The sequence below is a fragment of the Sinohyriopsis cumingii genome, chromosome 14 (genome assembly GCF_028554795.1).
Source record: "Sinohyriopsis cumingii isolate HCF-2022 chromosome 14, ASM2855479v2, whole genome shotgun sequence".
NCBI classification, from domain to species: Eukaryota; Metazoa; Mollusca; class Bivalvia; order Unionida; family Unionidae; genus Sinohyriopsis; species Sinohyriopsis cumingii.
The window spans coordinates 97573670-97590179 of record NC_142974.1 but is presented as its reverse complement, the minus strand read 5'-3'; the positions used below and the strand labels follow the sequence as shown (position 1 = coordinate 97590179).

General features: G+C 37.0%; 1 protein-coding gene across 1 annotated transcript in view; it reads right to left on the bottom strand.

Annotated features, from left to right (window-relative positions):
- Positions 1-6732: 6732 nt before the first annotated feature.
- Positions 6733-16510, bottom strand: part of LOC149784454 (MFS-type transporter SLC18B1-like) — a 145349-nt gene continuing 135571 nt past the window's right edge. The window contains exon 14 of the mRNA XM_089932529.1: positions 6733-16370. Coding sequence (XP_089788655.1) covers positions 16179-16370 — 192 coding nt within the window. The 3' untranslated portion in view covers positions 6733-16178. The remainder of the gene's footprint in view (positions 16371-16510) is intronic.

Here is a 16510-nt window from a genome sequence, read left to right as displayed (position 1 = left end):
TTCCTCCACAACTAATACTGGCCGCCATGTATAGCCTATCTTGTGCTGAAAAATGGCGTTAAACCCGATAACAACAACAACATAGCCTATCCTGTGCTGAAAATGGCATTTAAACTACAACGATACAACAACAATGGCTTGCGTCTGATAGAGCCTCTGACAACCAAATCCAGCTCCATGCCTTCACGAGTGGCTTAACTAAGCCCGGTGGAATCTGTTTAAACTGACTGGAGAAGGGATGACAGATGAGTTTCTTGCGCCTCAAAACCATACGCTTCGGACCGATGAGGCTCGTTAACCTTTGGTGGTCGCCCATCTAAGAGAAGGTTCAAACCTTCGCTGCCTTGCGACTATACCCTCTCATTTGAAAGGTTAAGGGAGTAAACCCCAATAGAAAATCCGGAGTCCATAAGGCGACTTAGCATTGCTTTCCGTGTCATCTCGGCAACTCCTGCTACGTAGCTGGTGCCATGGCGTATCGGCTTTTCGTTTCCCTTGGAGAGGGGGGATCAGATGCACGGGCAACAGCTGATTCTACATATCACGCTACCCGTGCTTGCACCCTGGAGAGGACACTCCAGCTTCGTTCCACAGCGTTGACACAACACGGGAATCAGTAGTTTACAGGTTATAAGTCGCCGCTCCATTGGCGTAGAGTCAGACGCCAGGGGTTGCTTCCGACGGTGGGAGAGACCATCAGGTCTCACTGGACAGCTACAGCTGCCGCCTGCCTCAAGTCGGGCAGCCCCAGACAATAACGTGCCGTCCGGTCACAGTTCTCTTGCCTTGCTGGGTGCTTAAGGCGTAAGGTACCTGACAAGCCGACTGCAACTACTGCACGGAGAAATAACAAAAGAAAACCAACAAGTAAACCTCCAATCCTCAAGCTAGGTACCTGGAATGTCCGGACCATGCTGATTGGGCTCTCATGTGATCTCTAGGCAATCAGTGATGTTCGAAAGACTTCAATTAACAGCGACGAACTTGCAAGACTCCAGGTCGACATCGCCTTACTACCGGAGACACGGCTGACAGATTCCGGGTCCCTCAGAGAAACGAACTGCATGTTCTTCTGGCAAGGAAAGAGCGCTGACGACGTCAGAGAGTTTGGTGTTGGATTCTCCGTCAGGAACTCTCTTCTGGGATGATAGAAACCTGCCAACAAGGAAACGGAAGACATATCAGCGTTTACGCTCCCACACTAAGCGCCACCGCAGATACCAAAGATGAGTAATACGACGAGTTATACTCGCTCATAGACAAAATTTCCAACGAAGAGAACTTTATATTAATGGGCGACTTTAACGATTGAGTGGGTGCCGATCATGACTCTTGACCTTCCTGCCTTGGCAAGTTTGGCATTGGGAAGATGAATGAGAACGAGCAACGTCTCCGAGAAGGGTGTGCTTCTTACCCGTACCTTCCACAGCGCTGACTGAGACACCGACCACTCGCTGGTGTGCTGCAAAATGAAGCTTCAGCCGAAGAAGATCCACCGCGCTAGGCAAGAGGGTAAACAACACATTAATGTGAGCAGGATGTCGTATGCCGACAAGGCTGAGGAATTCACTTATGCCCTCTCCGAGACGTTTAATTCAAAACCTCCCAACGGCAGTACCAAAAGAGAGACGGGATCACATCAGAGAGACTGTGCACAGCACAGCCACACGGATCTTTGGTAAGATGCAGTCAAAGAACAACAACTGGTTTGAGGCTAACTCCGCCACTCTCATGCCAGTCATAGAAGAACGTCACAGTGCTCACCTGGAATACAAGTGATCCCCCTGCCCGAAGATACTACAGGCATACAGGTCTACCAGAAGTAAAGTGCAAAGGTTAGCACTGCAGTGCGTCAATGAATATGTCAGAGCATCCAGTCATCAGCAGGTATAGGAAACATAAGAAGCATATATGATGACATAAAGAAAGCAATGGGTCCCACGAAGAAAGTGACAGCACCACTGAATTCTGCCACAGGTGATATTATCCACGACAAGGGCAAGCAGGTAGGGCGATGGGTGGAGTACTACTCTGAACTGTACTCCAGAGAGAACCACGTGGCCAAAGATGCCCTCAACGCCATTGAAAACCTCCCTCTCATGGCTGAACAAGACGAGAAACCTACCATAGTAGAACTAAAGAAGGCCTTAGAGAAACTGTCATTAGGTAGAACCCCAGAGATGGATGGCATCTCAGCAGAAGTCATCAGGTGCAGTTGCAGCATGCTGCTCACACACCTGCACGACCTCCTCTGCCAGTGCTGGGATGAGGGTGCAGTGCCTCTTAACATAAGAGATGTCAACATCATAACCCTGTACAAGAACAAGGGCAACATAAGAGACTGCAACAACTACAGGGGCATATCCCTTCTAAGCATCATGGGTAAAGTCTTTGCACACGTCATGCTGAACAGACTGCAGACACTTGCTGACAGAGTGTATCCAGAGTCGCAGTGGGGGTTCCATGCAGAGAGGTTCACAATTTACATGATCTTCTGTCAGGCAACTGCAGGAGAAATGCAGAGAACAACACAGACCCATCTTTCTGGCCTTTGTATACCTCACCAAGGGATTCAGTCTGGTCAGCAGAGATTGACTCTTCACAGTCCTGGCAAAGACTGGATGCCCTCCAAAGCTGCTAAGCAGGATCCAGTCCTTCCACGATGACATAAAATGCACGGTGCAGTAGATAGCTCAACATCCTACCCCTTCAACATCCGCAGCAGAGTGAAACAGGGCTGAGTCCCCCATGGTCTTCTGCATCTTCTTCGCTGTCCTGCTCAATCACACCACTGGGACATCCACAGAAGGGATCTACCTGCACACGCAGTCAGACAGCAGACTGTTCAACCTGGCATGACTGAAGGCAAAAAGTAAATTGCGTGAAGCATCTTGCAACAGGATAGACCTGAATGGATGCTTGGAACAAATGACAACACAACACAATTTGATGACTGATGGAAGTTTATTAGATGAAGAAATTTTTATATAAAAAAACATATATATATATATATATATATATATATATATATATATATATATATATATATATATATATATATATATATATATATATATATATATATATATATATATAATCTCCTGTGATGAAAGTGAGATTCAAATAATTTCATGGAAAGAAAATAAGATTCAAATAATCTCATGTAATCAAAGTAACCCAACTGTACTCAATTGAAACAACAATCAATTGAAACAAACATATGACTCGGTCATTTGTATAGCCATACGATTCATAAATATTTGTAAAAACTTGCAAATGTTTCCCCTGACAAACCACACAGTCCTCCCAAATTATTGGATTGGCCCACACTTGTATCGGCCGTACACACCCTTCATTGATCCACCATGCACACAAGTTTACAAATAAGCGGTTTCGTCTTTGTATTGCCTTGATGGTTACATCATCTGTCATATCCATATAGACACACAGATGGCCAGACAGACAGCCTGATATACCTGCACACACATATGCACCGACAGCACACAGTTCTCCTAAACTGGGTTGGCCCACTTGTATTGGCCACGACCACCCTTCATGGATCCACCATCGCAGACATACACATAGACATAGGTACAGACAGCTACAATAAAACCAAACTAGTCATAATAACAGGTACGGAATTAAAATCTATAGATACATGCTACTAAATTAAACCCCTAATTGCAATTTGTAACAATTCAAAAGTTCACAATGTTTTAGATCTGCATAATAGTAATGGCATCATTTCACGATACAACATTAAAATCTAAATATGCTTCACATATCAAATAAAATACAAATGTAGCACTTACCCCTATGGCTGGAGAACGTTCACTCCTTGACAAGATCCAAAAGACCAGTGTGTCAGTTAAAAAAACAAACTTGCCTTAAATCTACAGGAGAGTGAATATTGGTAAGGGTAAAATACCCGTGCATACCGTGTTTTTAATGTCTCTCACCACAAGTGATCTACAACAAGATACATGCTAGTTCAGTTGCTTACCTAGAAAAACAATTGTCCACCCTAGGCAATGTTGTACGCAGGTACAACAAAAATGATCAAATTGTTCTAAGGCAAAACCAAGTTATTTCTTGCCTTATTCTGTGACACAACCATCAGGGACATGCTCTTTGCAGACGATGCTGTTCTAGCCACTCACACAGAAGCTGATCTACCGCGCATGATGGACCGCTTTGCTACAGCATGCAATGAGTTTGGGGTGACCATCAGCCTCAAAATAAATGTGATGGCTCAGCACACGAACCCTCTAAGCATTATCATCAACAACTATGAACCTGAGGTAGTCAGTCAGTTCATATACCTTGGCTCTACCGTCACCAACAAGCTCTCGTTCTATGCTGAGCTCAACAAGCGGATTGGAAAGGCATCAACAACTCTCCACATTGTCGCAGTGAGCGTGGAACAACAGCATGCTGACCCTGGACACTAAGATCTCCATGTACCGTGCCTGCGTGCTAAGCACTCTCCTGTATGCCAGTGAAATCTGGACTCTGTATGATGTGCTTGAACATACCAAGATTTCCAGCATGGTTACACTCCTCCGCCAATGTCAAATCAGATGGCTGGGCCATGTACGTTGGATGGATGATGGATGGATCTCCAAAGACCTTCTTTATTCGAAACTTGCCTCTGGCAAAAGGTCGATCGGACGGCCACATCTCCACTTCAAAGACGTCTGCAAGCGCAACACGAAAGCCCTTGACATCGATGTCACCACCGGGAAAGAGCTTGTTCTAGACAGGTCCAACTGACGACACACTCTGATCACTGGTCTAAAAGCCGGCAAGGACAATCCATGCTTGCTAGCTGATGAAAAGCGATCTCAGAGGAAAAAGCAGCTCCAGCCCACACCAAAACCAACCTTTAAGTGCAGCAAGGACTGTCACTCCCATGTTGGGCTCCATAGCTACAGCAGATGCTGCACAACAACCAACCGGGTCATCTCTCATGGGCGCACTTCCATCGTCTCTCAAGACTAACAGATGCCAACCACAACAACAACAACAAATCCAATGATGAAAACTTCAAAAACAGAAAATGGAAGCTGTTACTTTAGGTGGCGCTCTACAGTTTCGTATTTTGCAAAGGGTTAGGATTTTAAAGAAAAATAATTTCCCCGGCTTTCTTCACTGGTTATACTGGCTATTTAGAAAACACCTTGTATATCTTAGGTATAATTCAAAGAACCTTTAATTCCCTTTATTTTTGATGTATGATTGATGGGTGTAATATGGGTTATAGAGTATACAGCTTGGCCTTACTCCATATGTGCATCTTTCAAAAAAGTGCTAGCTCTACTTGGTCATTTTCACTTTCTGAACTTCAGAGGTAAATTGTATAAAAAAGAGCCAATAACTTTGTTTTACATTTTATATATTTGGTAATTCATTCATTGCACTTTCAGAAGCTGGTATTGTCTAGTCTGGCAAAATTCATTTTCCCTATTTTAATAGCTGCTATGGATAGTGTACTTTGGACTAATTCAGGCTGATTTTTTAGCACAAGGGAGCAGTCATTTTAGTTAGCAGTGTGCTTAAATCATGTACAATTTCCAAAAGTACAAAGAAATATCATCCACATTACATTAATGTAGCATAGAGGTATGCCAACATTCTCGCCACTGTGCATGTTTTAAATGCGAACAACTTCACCTTACATACCTCACTCTCTCAAAAGTACATAATAACTGGTGAGTGCCCCCTTATGTGCATTCAGATGATGGGAAAACTGATACACAATATTATAATCAGCTTAAATGTCACAAGATTTAACCCAATAAAATTATTATGTAGTGCACTGTGGATATTATGTCAAAAATAGTAACATTCATTTTCATCTTAATTAGTTCCATTACTGAAGCATACACCATCCATATCTTGTATCATGTTTTTCTTACTAAGACAGAGATGCTAAACATTACTAGACTTTGAGTAAAAGGTATTGAATTTGCTTTCAAATTCTCCATTCCAAATTAAAGTCAACCTAATTCAGAAAAATCATCATAAACAGAATAACTTCTTAAAGACAGCTTTAGAGACAAAACTGGAAAGGAGAAAAATGCTGATTAATAAGATTATTATTCTGAAAACCTTGCAATCATGAAGATCATCTTTCCTTATTATTATTATTATTATTATTCGATTAGTATATACTGTGCCACTGTTACATCTGCTCTATGAATTCATGTCCTAATGAAAATGTTGTGTTTTAAAGTATTTGAAAGTCAAATAATTTTAGAAGAAATCACAGAATGGCATGTTGTCATGATACTACTGAACCATTATTTAAAAAAATATAACTGAAATTTTAATTACTGGAATTTGTACCCCTTGCTCATGACATCCTGGCAAGATCCTCTTGTCACAATGAAACCTGCATTAATGTACTGATATTAAAAACGGATATCACTAAAAAGAACACCTTGTTTCTTCTAACATACAAATTTATACTTTGAAAATATGACAGAGTAACTTGATATGTGAGACCTAAAACATTAATTCTATATCTTTCTAACCCAAATTTTCCTGCACCCAGTATATATCACTGTAACCTACTTTGGATGAATGGTATTCAAGAGAAACAAAAATCTAAATAAGAATATAATAATAAGAAAGGAAGGAAGAACAACATGAGAAAACAAAGCAACAATAAAACAAGCAAAAAATCATTATGCAAAAGACATCAGAAGAGGGATTAATAAAAAAACAACCTTGTAAAACAAATCATTTTAATTATTCATAATAATCATTAATGAATATTACTGAAATAATTATGAAATATGAAATCTTGTCAATTTATTCATTAATATTTTGTTGTATATGAAATAATCTCAATTTTTCTAAATACTTTTACCAACAAGAAGCCAGCCAATGCCAGTATGTCAAACACTACCAACATCCAACCCAAGATTTCAGCTTTTGGTCGGATGATATCATTCCAACCCAAGATCTCAGCTTTTGGTTGGATGGTATCGTTCCAACCCAAGATTTCAGCTTTTGGTCGGATGATATCGTTCCAACCCAAGATTTCAGCTTTTGGTTGGATGGTATCGTTCCAACCCAAGATTTCAGCTTTTGGTTGGATGACATCATTCCAACCCAAGATTTCAGCCTTTGGTTGGATGGTATTGTTCAATTAAAGATGCATCATCATACTCAGGCCAATTTTCTCTGAGAAAGTAACAATCAACCCAAGTTTAGCACAGAGGTTAATCTAGGGTGTGGACAGACATAGGGATGTATGGACACAGATTCAGACATTAAGGATGTATGGACATAGAGTCAGACATTAAAGATGTATGGAGACAGATTCAGACATTAAAGATGTATGGATACAGTCAGACATAAATGGACACAGTCAGACTTAAGGATGTATGGACACAGAGTCAGACTTAAGGATGTATGGACATAGAGTCAGACATTAAAGATGTATGGAGACAGATTCAGACATTAAAGATGTATGGACACAGTCAGACATAAGGATGCATGGACACAGTCAGACTTAAGAATGCATGGACACAGAGTCAGACTTAAGGATGTATGGACATAGTTTCAGACATTAAAGATGTATGGACATAGCATCAGACATTAAAGATGTATGGAGACAGATTCAGATATTAAAGATGTATGGACATAGCGTCAGACATTAAAGATGTATGGAGACAGATTCAGACATTACAGATGGATGGAGACAGATTCAGACATTACAGATGGATGGACATAGAGTCAGACATTAAAAATGTATGGACATAGAGTCAGACATTAAAGATGTATGGAGACAGATTCAGACATTACAGATGGATGGACATAGAGTCAGACATTAAAGATGTATGGAGACAGATTCAGACATTAAGGATGTATGGACACAGAGTCAGACATTAAATATGTATGGAGACAGATTCAGACATTAAAGATGTATGGACACAGAGTCAGACATTAAAGATGTATGGAGACAGATTCAGACATTAAAGATGTATGGAGACAGATTCAGACATTAAAGATGTATGGAGACAGATTCAGACATTAAAGATGTATGGAGACAGAGTCAGACATTAAAGATGTATGGAGACAGATTCAGACATAAGGATATATGGACAATCAAAGGCTGAACTTCTCCAAAAGCAAGCTGGAAAACAATCACAGCATAAACATCTAAATCAATCATCAAGTGAAGTAAAAGTTTAACAAAATCATGAGAATTAATCAATTGCTGTACATATCAGCTCATAGTAATTGTTTTACTGTATACCATATATACTCGTTTATAACTCAAGTCAAACTGCAAACAACAAAGACCCTGCTCTGCCATAGCATAATATGCCTGCAGATCAGATCTATGCTATTTGTTCTACTGATTACTCCTAACAAACTGCATAGACCCAGATCTGTCAGTGCATTATGAGATAGCAGATCTGAGTCTGTGCAGTTTTCAGTTGGACTTTTCTTATAAGGGAGTATATATGGTATCTCATCTAACAGTAATCATTTATCCAATTACTACACACAGCTGATAGTAATCATTTTATCCAATTACTATATACAGCTGATAGTAATCATTTTATCCAATTACTACACACAGCTGATAGTAATAATTTTATCTAATTACTATATACAACTGATAGTAATCATTTTATCTAATTACTATATACAGCTGATAGTAATCATTTTATCTAATTACTATATATGGCTGATAGTAATCATTTTATCTAATTACTATATATGGCTGACAGTAATCATTTTATCTAATTACTATATACAGCTGATAGTAATTGTTTTTTCTAATTATTATATACAGCTGATAGTAATCATTGGATCTAATTACTATATATGGCTGATAGTAATCATTTTATCTAATTACTATATACAGCTGATAGTAATCATTTTATCCAATTACTATATACAGCTGATAGTAATCATTTTATCTAATTACTATATATGGCTGACAGTAATCATTTTATCTAATTACTATATACAGCTGATAGTAATCATTTTATCTAATTACTATATATGGCTGAAAGTAATCATTTTATCTAATTACTATATACAGCTGATAGTAATCATTTTATCCAATTACTATATACAGCTGATAGTAATCATTTTATCCAATTACTATATACAGCTGATAGTAATCATTTTATCCAATTACTATATACAGCTGATAGTAATCATTTTATCTAATTACTATATACAGCTGTATATAAGCTCATAGTACTCACTATCTAATTAAGGTATATATCAGCTGAAAGTAACCATTTTATCTAGCTTGCCAGTAGCTGCCCATGGGTCAGAAGTTTCTACTGAGTCTTTCCAGTTTCTTACCCATCAGCTGTACTGGTCACCATATATAGCCTATCATGTGCTGAAATGGTATTAAATCCAAGACAACAACTACTGTATATACCAATGTGCAACATGCACCCAGCTACAGAAAACATACATATAGTCAATGCTGGTGCAAAATGTGGAGATAGACCTGACGTGGAGATTTTAAAGCTGAGTTTCCACTGACATCTAATCAACAAAGGGTTCATATCACTCACGTGGGTAATTGATCAAATTCCCACCATATGATCAGCATATATCCTCATTAATATGTGTGGCTTTAACATATCATCAAACTCATCTGACATCATAATGATACAAGCATACATACTAAGTATGACCCCTAGAGTGCTCATGAGCTCTGTGAAACAAAAACGTATCATTAGTATGCATGTATGTTGCTCATGATCAAATTTATTTTAATTCCAAATAAATGTAATCAATAAATTTTACAAGATAAAATATTAAAGGTAAAGATGTTAAATTACAGTAAAATGTATATAAAATAATTTGTAAATGTAAAAGATAATAAGACCTTGAAATAGTCTTTGAGAGTTCTAGGAAAAAAATTAATGTCTAAATAAAAATTAATTTTCCAGTGTTCTGAGTTTTGTTGTAAAAATGGGTCTGTTTATAAGACAGACATCATACTCTGTATTATTCTGTGCTTAAGTTTCATTTCTATGGCATCCCATCCTGATGTCCTCATCATATTCATCACACTCCACCTACAGTCATTGCACACAAATCTTGCGATAATGCGCTAAACTTGATGCAATTGGTTAATGTTATTCTTCAGATAGAAGTCCTGAAAGGCTGAGCTATATTACAGGTAATAGCAATCTGCATGTATTGTTTTCAAGGTCAAGGACGAAGAATTTCAGGTTTCTCCAAAATGAAATCCAGCATGCTAACTGCTTTGTTTAAAGTTATATCAATGTATGCTGTCCATTAGTGGGCATTGTTAATGATACTACTAAGATTTTCTACTAACCTTTCAATGGCTTGATCACAAAGTATAATAAAAGGGCTTGGTTGTCTTGATCTGCTTTGTCTAAGAATAAAATATTTAGCTGGAGTAAATTCTGCTCACCAATTTTCATCCCACAAACTGAGAGAAGTTAGATCATGATGGAGTCGAATGTTGTCTTGAAAGACTATCAACTGCAAATAATTCATCTGTGAGCACATGCAAGCTGGTGTGAAGTAATTTATGTGACAGTGGAATAATAAAGAACCATCCACTGTTCCCTTGAGTGGAACTTCTGATTCAACCTTTATAAAATTACACAAGCTAAACAGAAGTGTGATCACCTCATTATTATGCATGAATCTTGCTAAAAACTGAACTCAGCCAAGAAAATTATGATAAATATGAGCTTACATAAAAAATAACATCAAATCTGATCAGAAATGCAACCTCTAGAGTTCACAAGCTCAGCCAATCAGATGCAAGATCACCTAATTAATACGTGGATCTTGCTCATAATCTAAGTCATCTGAGATCACAGTGGTACAAGCTTACAAACCAAATCTAGTCAAAATCCAAGTCATCTGAGATCACAGCGGTACAAGCTTACAAACCAAATCTAGTCAAAATCCAAGTCATCTGAGATCACAGTGGTACAAGCTTACAAACCAAATCTAGTCAAAATTCAAGTCATCTGAGATCACAGCTGTATAAGCTTACAAACCAAATCTAGTCAAAATCCAAGTCATCTGAGATCACAGTGGTACAAGCTTACAAACCAAATCTAGACAAAATCCAAGTCATCTGAGATCACAGCGATACAAGCTTAAAAACCAAAATATAGTCAAAATCCAAGTCATCTGAGATCACAGTGGTACAAGCTTACAAACCAAATCTAGTCAAAATCCAAGTCATCTGAGATCACAGTGGTACAAGCTTACAAACCAAATCTAGTCAAAATTCAAGTCATCTGAGATCACAGTGGTACAAGCTTACAAACCAAATCTAGTCAAAATCCAAGTCATCTGAGATCACAGTGGTACAAGCTTACAAACCAAATCTAGTCAAAATCCAAGCCATCTGAGATCACAGCGGTACAAGCTTACAAACCAAATCTAGTCAAAATCCAATTCATCTGAGATCACAGTGGTACAAGCTTACAAACCAAATCTAGTCAAAATCCAAGTCATCTGAGATCACAGTGGTACAAGCTTACAAACCAAATCTAGTCAAAATCCAAGTCATCTGAGATCACAGTGGTACAAGCTTACAAACCAAATCTAGTCAAAATCCAAGTCATCTGAGATCACAGTGGTACAATCTTACAAACCAAATCTAGTCAAAATCCAATAGAGACTGCAAGCCCAGCCAATCAGGTGCAAGATAAACTCATCAATATATATGTGAATGTCATTTTTAAACCAACTCATCTGAGATCTTGATAATATATATTTATGTATCAAATCTAATAAAAAACTAATATGAAATAAGATCTCCAGAATGGGCGCAAGTTCAGTCAACTAGATTCAAGATCAGATCTTTAATATTCATAATGCTTACTCATCGTTATATGAATTCATCCAAGATCTCAATGATGCAAGCTCACAGACCAAATCAAATCAAATCGGATTAGAAATATGAAATCTAATTTTCACAACTCAAAGAATCTGATGCTATATTGCTTTGTTAACATCCGTGTATTGATAAATCAGTAATTATGAAGAATGGTCTCACGATGCAATGAAACCGCATTCTTTGCATCAAATCATCATTTAAAGATTTGGGATGAGTGCTTCATAATTTATAGTTTATCAAATGCTTTAGATGTAAATCAAAATAATATGTGTGCTTAGTGTCATGTTAGCAGCCAGTAAATTATACACTAGCTCACAGATAGAAGATATAAGACGATGCATTTTCTGATAGGGTCTTAATCTAACAGTAGATCATCTAAATTCTGGTTGTGAACATCAGCAATGCTGTATTGGTAAGTGTGTTCTACTTTTGAAACTTTTGATTTCAAAGGTCAATATTATGTGTGACATAAGGCTTGTGACATGAGAAATTTAAGCCTGTGTATTGTTATGACTCTATGGTCATAAACTAAGTAACAGAAATAAGCAAAATCAACCAAAAGGTTTTGTAAAACTCAATCAGTTTAATTATCAATGTGATAAACGAAAATTTAAGAAGAATTTACAGTATTATGAATTGAATCCAAAATAATCCTGAAAAAGTACTATTAAAGTCCAAAAGAATGAAAGGTATAAATTTCATATCCATGAATAGATTGGTCTGCCAAAAGTCCTGACTTGACAATATGACACTGTCTAGAATGCCTTTAAATAATTCACAATAGTCCCAGAATAATAAAGTCCAAAGAGCACTTTTTAATTCCAGTGAATAATCCAAATAGGTGTTTCCCCTCAAATAATATCTAAATACAACATAAAATATGTCTGCAGACATGATGTTACAACAAGAACACAAGATGTAAAAATGAGAAAACTGCCTTGTCCTAGCTATCTATGTACAGGCAGAAGGGTATAACATGCATATTGTCACTACTTCTACATGACAAATTGCAATCTCCAACATCACAAAACAACTCACATGATCAAACCCATCCAATAAGAAATAACTTAATTCTTCTAAGCACCACCTGACTGACCTGTCAAATGGGAAACAGCATCTCAACATGTCAACACATTTACTAATAATTTTATTATTAGTAACTGTAACATGTATATAATCATCTACAATATCAACTTTAGCATATGGATAATGCCTTGATTTACGATATAATGACAAACATCTGCATCAGAAATATGGTAACATTGTCAAATACCGATTATCTAGTATCAAACCAAAAGTATGGTAACACTGATGAATTCTCATTTTAAGTAAGTTAGGTTTGTAAAGGGACTTGAGTGAACAGATATGTTATATTTGTAAAGGGACTTGAGTGAACAGATATGTTATATTTGTACAGGGACTTGAGTGAACAGATATGTTATATTTGTAAAGGGACTTGAGTGAACAGATATGTTATATTTGTACAGGGACTTGAGTGAACAGATATGTTATATTTGTAAAGGGACTTGAGTGAACAGATATGTTATATTTGTACAGGGACTTTTGTGAACAGATATGTTATATTTGTAAAGGGACTTGAGTGAACAGATATGTTATATTTGTATAGAGACTTGAGTGAACAGATATGTCATATTTGTAAAGGGACTTGAGTGAACAAATATGTTATATTTGTACAGGGACTTGAGTGAACAGATATGTTATATTTGTACAGGGACTTGAGTGAACAGATAAAATATATAATATGTAGATATGTTTAAAAATTTGTATGGCTAAGAATGCATCTCAATAAAATATATTTATCATTAACTTTCTTTATGAACATCAGTTTCACAAGAGCTGAGTCATAAAGATTTAAATTTGAATGAAAAAAATTAAACATTTATATTTAAAAATTAACCAATCACTGGCATGAGACTAGATGACTCAGTGATAAAAGCATTGAACTTGTGCATAAAAAGGAACAGGTTTGAATCCCAAGCTCCCACTCTCTGATAAGCCACGCTCAAATACTGTGGTGTGTCTTTGGTCAAGTCACCCAGATCAGGTACCGTGGTGTGTCTTTGGTCAAGTCACCCAGATCAGGTACAATGGTGTGTCTTTGGTCAAGTTACCCACACCAGGTGCCATGGTGTGTCTTTGGTCAAGTTATCCAGGTCAGGTACTATGGTGCGTCTTTGGTCAAGTCACCCACATCATGTACCATGGTGTATCTTTGGTCAATTCACCCATATCATGTACCATGGTGTGTCTTTGGTCAAGTTATCCAGATCAGGTGCCATGGTATGTCTTTGGTCAAGTCACCCAGATCAGATACCATGGTCAAGTTGTTGGTCAAGTCACTCAGATCAGGTAGCGTGGTGTCTTTGGTCAAGTCACCCAGATCAGATACCATGGTATGTCATTGGTCAAGTCATCCAGATCAGGTACCATGGTGTATCTTTAGTCATGTCACCCATATCAGGTACCATGGTGTATCTTTGGTCAAGTCACCTATATCATGTACCATGGTGTGTCTTTGGTCAAGTTACCCAAATCAGGTGCCATGGTGTGTCTTCGGTCAAGTCACCCAGACCAGTACTGTGGTGTGTATTTGGTCAAGTCACCCATATCAGGTATTGTGGTGTATCTCTAGTCAAGTCACTTTACTTACCAAGTCTGATATAACCTTCAATATGTTGCTATGCCATAAAAGACTAAGATACAAAAAGCCAATCACTACCATTTACATGCCTAAAAATATAGCATTTCCAGATGACCCCTCCATTCCAAGCACATTTTCTGAGACATACAGTATATTATATGCATCGTACTTAAGTCTGATGAAGATTTTAATTGAACAAGTCATGCATTTGATACCAATGTTAAAACCTGATAAATTAACAATTTGTATGAATGATATACAGAGTGATACTGACTAAATCTGTGTATTCAAAGATCATAACAAAAATGCAATTAACAATTTTAAATAAAATAAATGGAACACTTATAAAAATATATGTGAATAATTATAAACAAAAGATATGTAAAAATTAACATAATGGTAACATTGTTTTATATATATTTCCAAGTACAAATGTACCAAAACTGAGAAGCAGAGTTTATATAAATACACACTGTCTCTCTCTCTCTCTGCGGAACGATTAAAAATTACATTTAGCATTCTCATGATGGCAAGCTTATTGGCTTATATGTGACTTTTCTTTACTTCTTCTTAACCTTTCTACAACTTTTCCCATTAAGGTCCAGTAGAATTTTGATTATTATAGCTCATCCAGGTGCATTAGAATGGTGTTTAGATAATGGAATCAGTTATTAGAGATATTCAAAATACACTACACTACTTAGGATCTAACTAGAGTAAATAGCAATGGATTGTTGCAAACAGCACTGATCACTAGAATTCAGAACGGGTCTTACGGGGCCATTAACTTTAGATGGGCCTTAAGGGGCCATTACCCTAATGATGACATGGAATGACAGAAATCTAAAACATTCATCATCATGTCAATATAAAAATAAATATGGTTGAAAGCCAAGAATTCTGGCACTCAGGGGCCATAACTCTTCTAACTGACATTCTGGAACACTGGAAATCAAATTCATTAAAGTTGGATTATATATAAAGATCCATGCTAAATTTGTTGAAATTTAACAATCCTTGGTAAAGTAATACTGCTGAAAGAAAAAGTAGAAAGACAATCAGGGGACATAACTCCTGCAAAAATATTGTGTTACACTGGAAATCAAAGAACTCCATTGCATAATAAGAAAATCACATTAATTTTTCTGTTGTGATGACTTTATTCCTATACAATAATCCTATAGATTTTGAATGCTTTGCTTGCAGGATAAACTTATTTTTTTAAAACTGAGTAACAGTCTTTGTCTATTTCTCTAAATGGTGTATGCATTCAAGGCAAGGTTTTAAAATAGAATATTAATATACAATTTCATGAAGGAGTGTGAATCAATATATTACTTCTTTAGAAGCTCTGTATGGATAGTTATTCAAATATCTTGTACATCTCTGGTGTACATCACTGATGAATTAATTGATTATTTAATGTAGTGTATATCACTGATGAACTGACACATCATCCGCTGTGATGTACATCACTGAAGAAATGATTTATCACCCAATGTAGTGCACATTACTGATCATCCAATGAAAACTTTTCAGTACATCCGGGACTTGTGTTACAGAAATGAATACCAATATTGCACAATTTTTAAGAAAGGTCAAGGTAAAAATTACAAATGTGTGTTCATGTCATGCATCAAGGTTGACACTCCTTAAAGTGCCTGTCCTTTCATCTTTCACATCTCCATTCATAACAACTACGGTATGATTGGCTGTGTCAAGTATATTTTTACTTTCGTTCTGGAAATCCTTTAAGGCACCTGGCAAGGAAGCTGGCGTTTTCCGCATGATAAAAAATGTGTAGATACTGAACAAGATCCCCTGTGAATTTAAAAAAAGCAAAATTGTTAAAACAAAAGCAACAAAATATAGTGTTCCTTCAGAATAGCATTGTTAAGGACTCTCATACAAGTAAATGATGTCTTATAATGAGGTAGGTAACATATAAAAAATATTCAAAA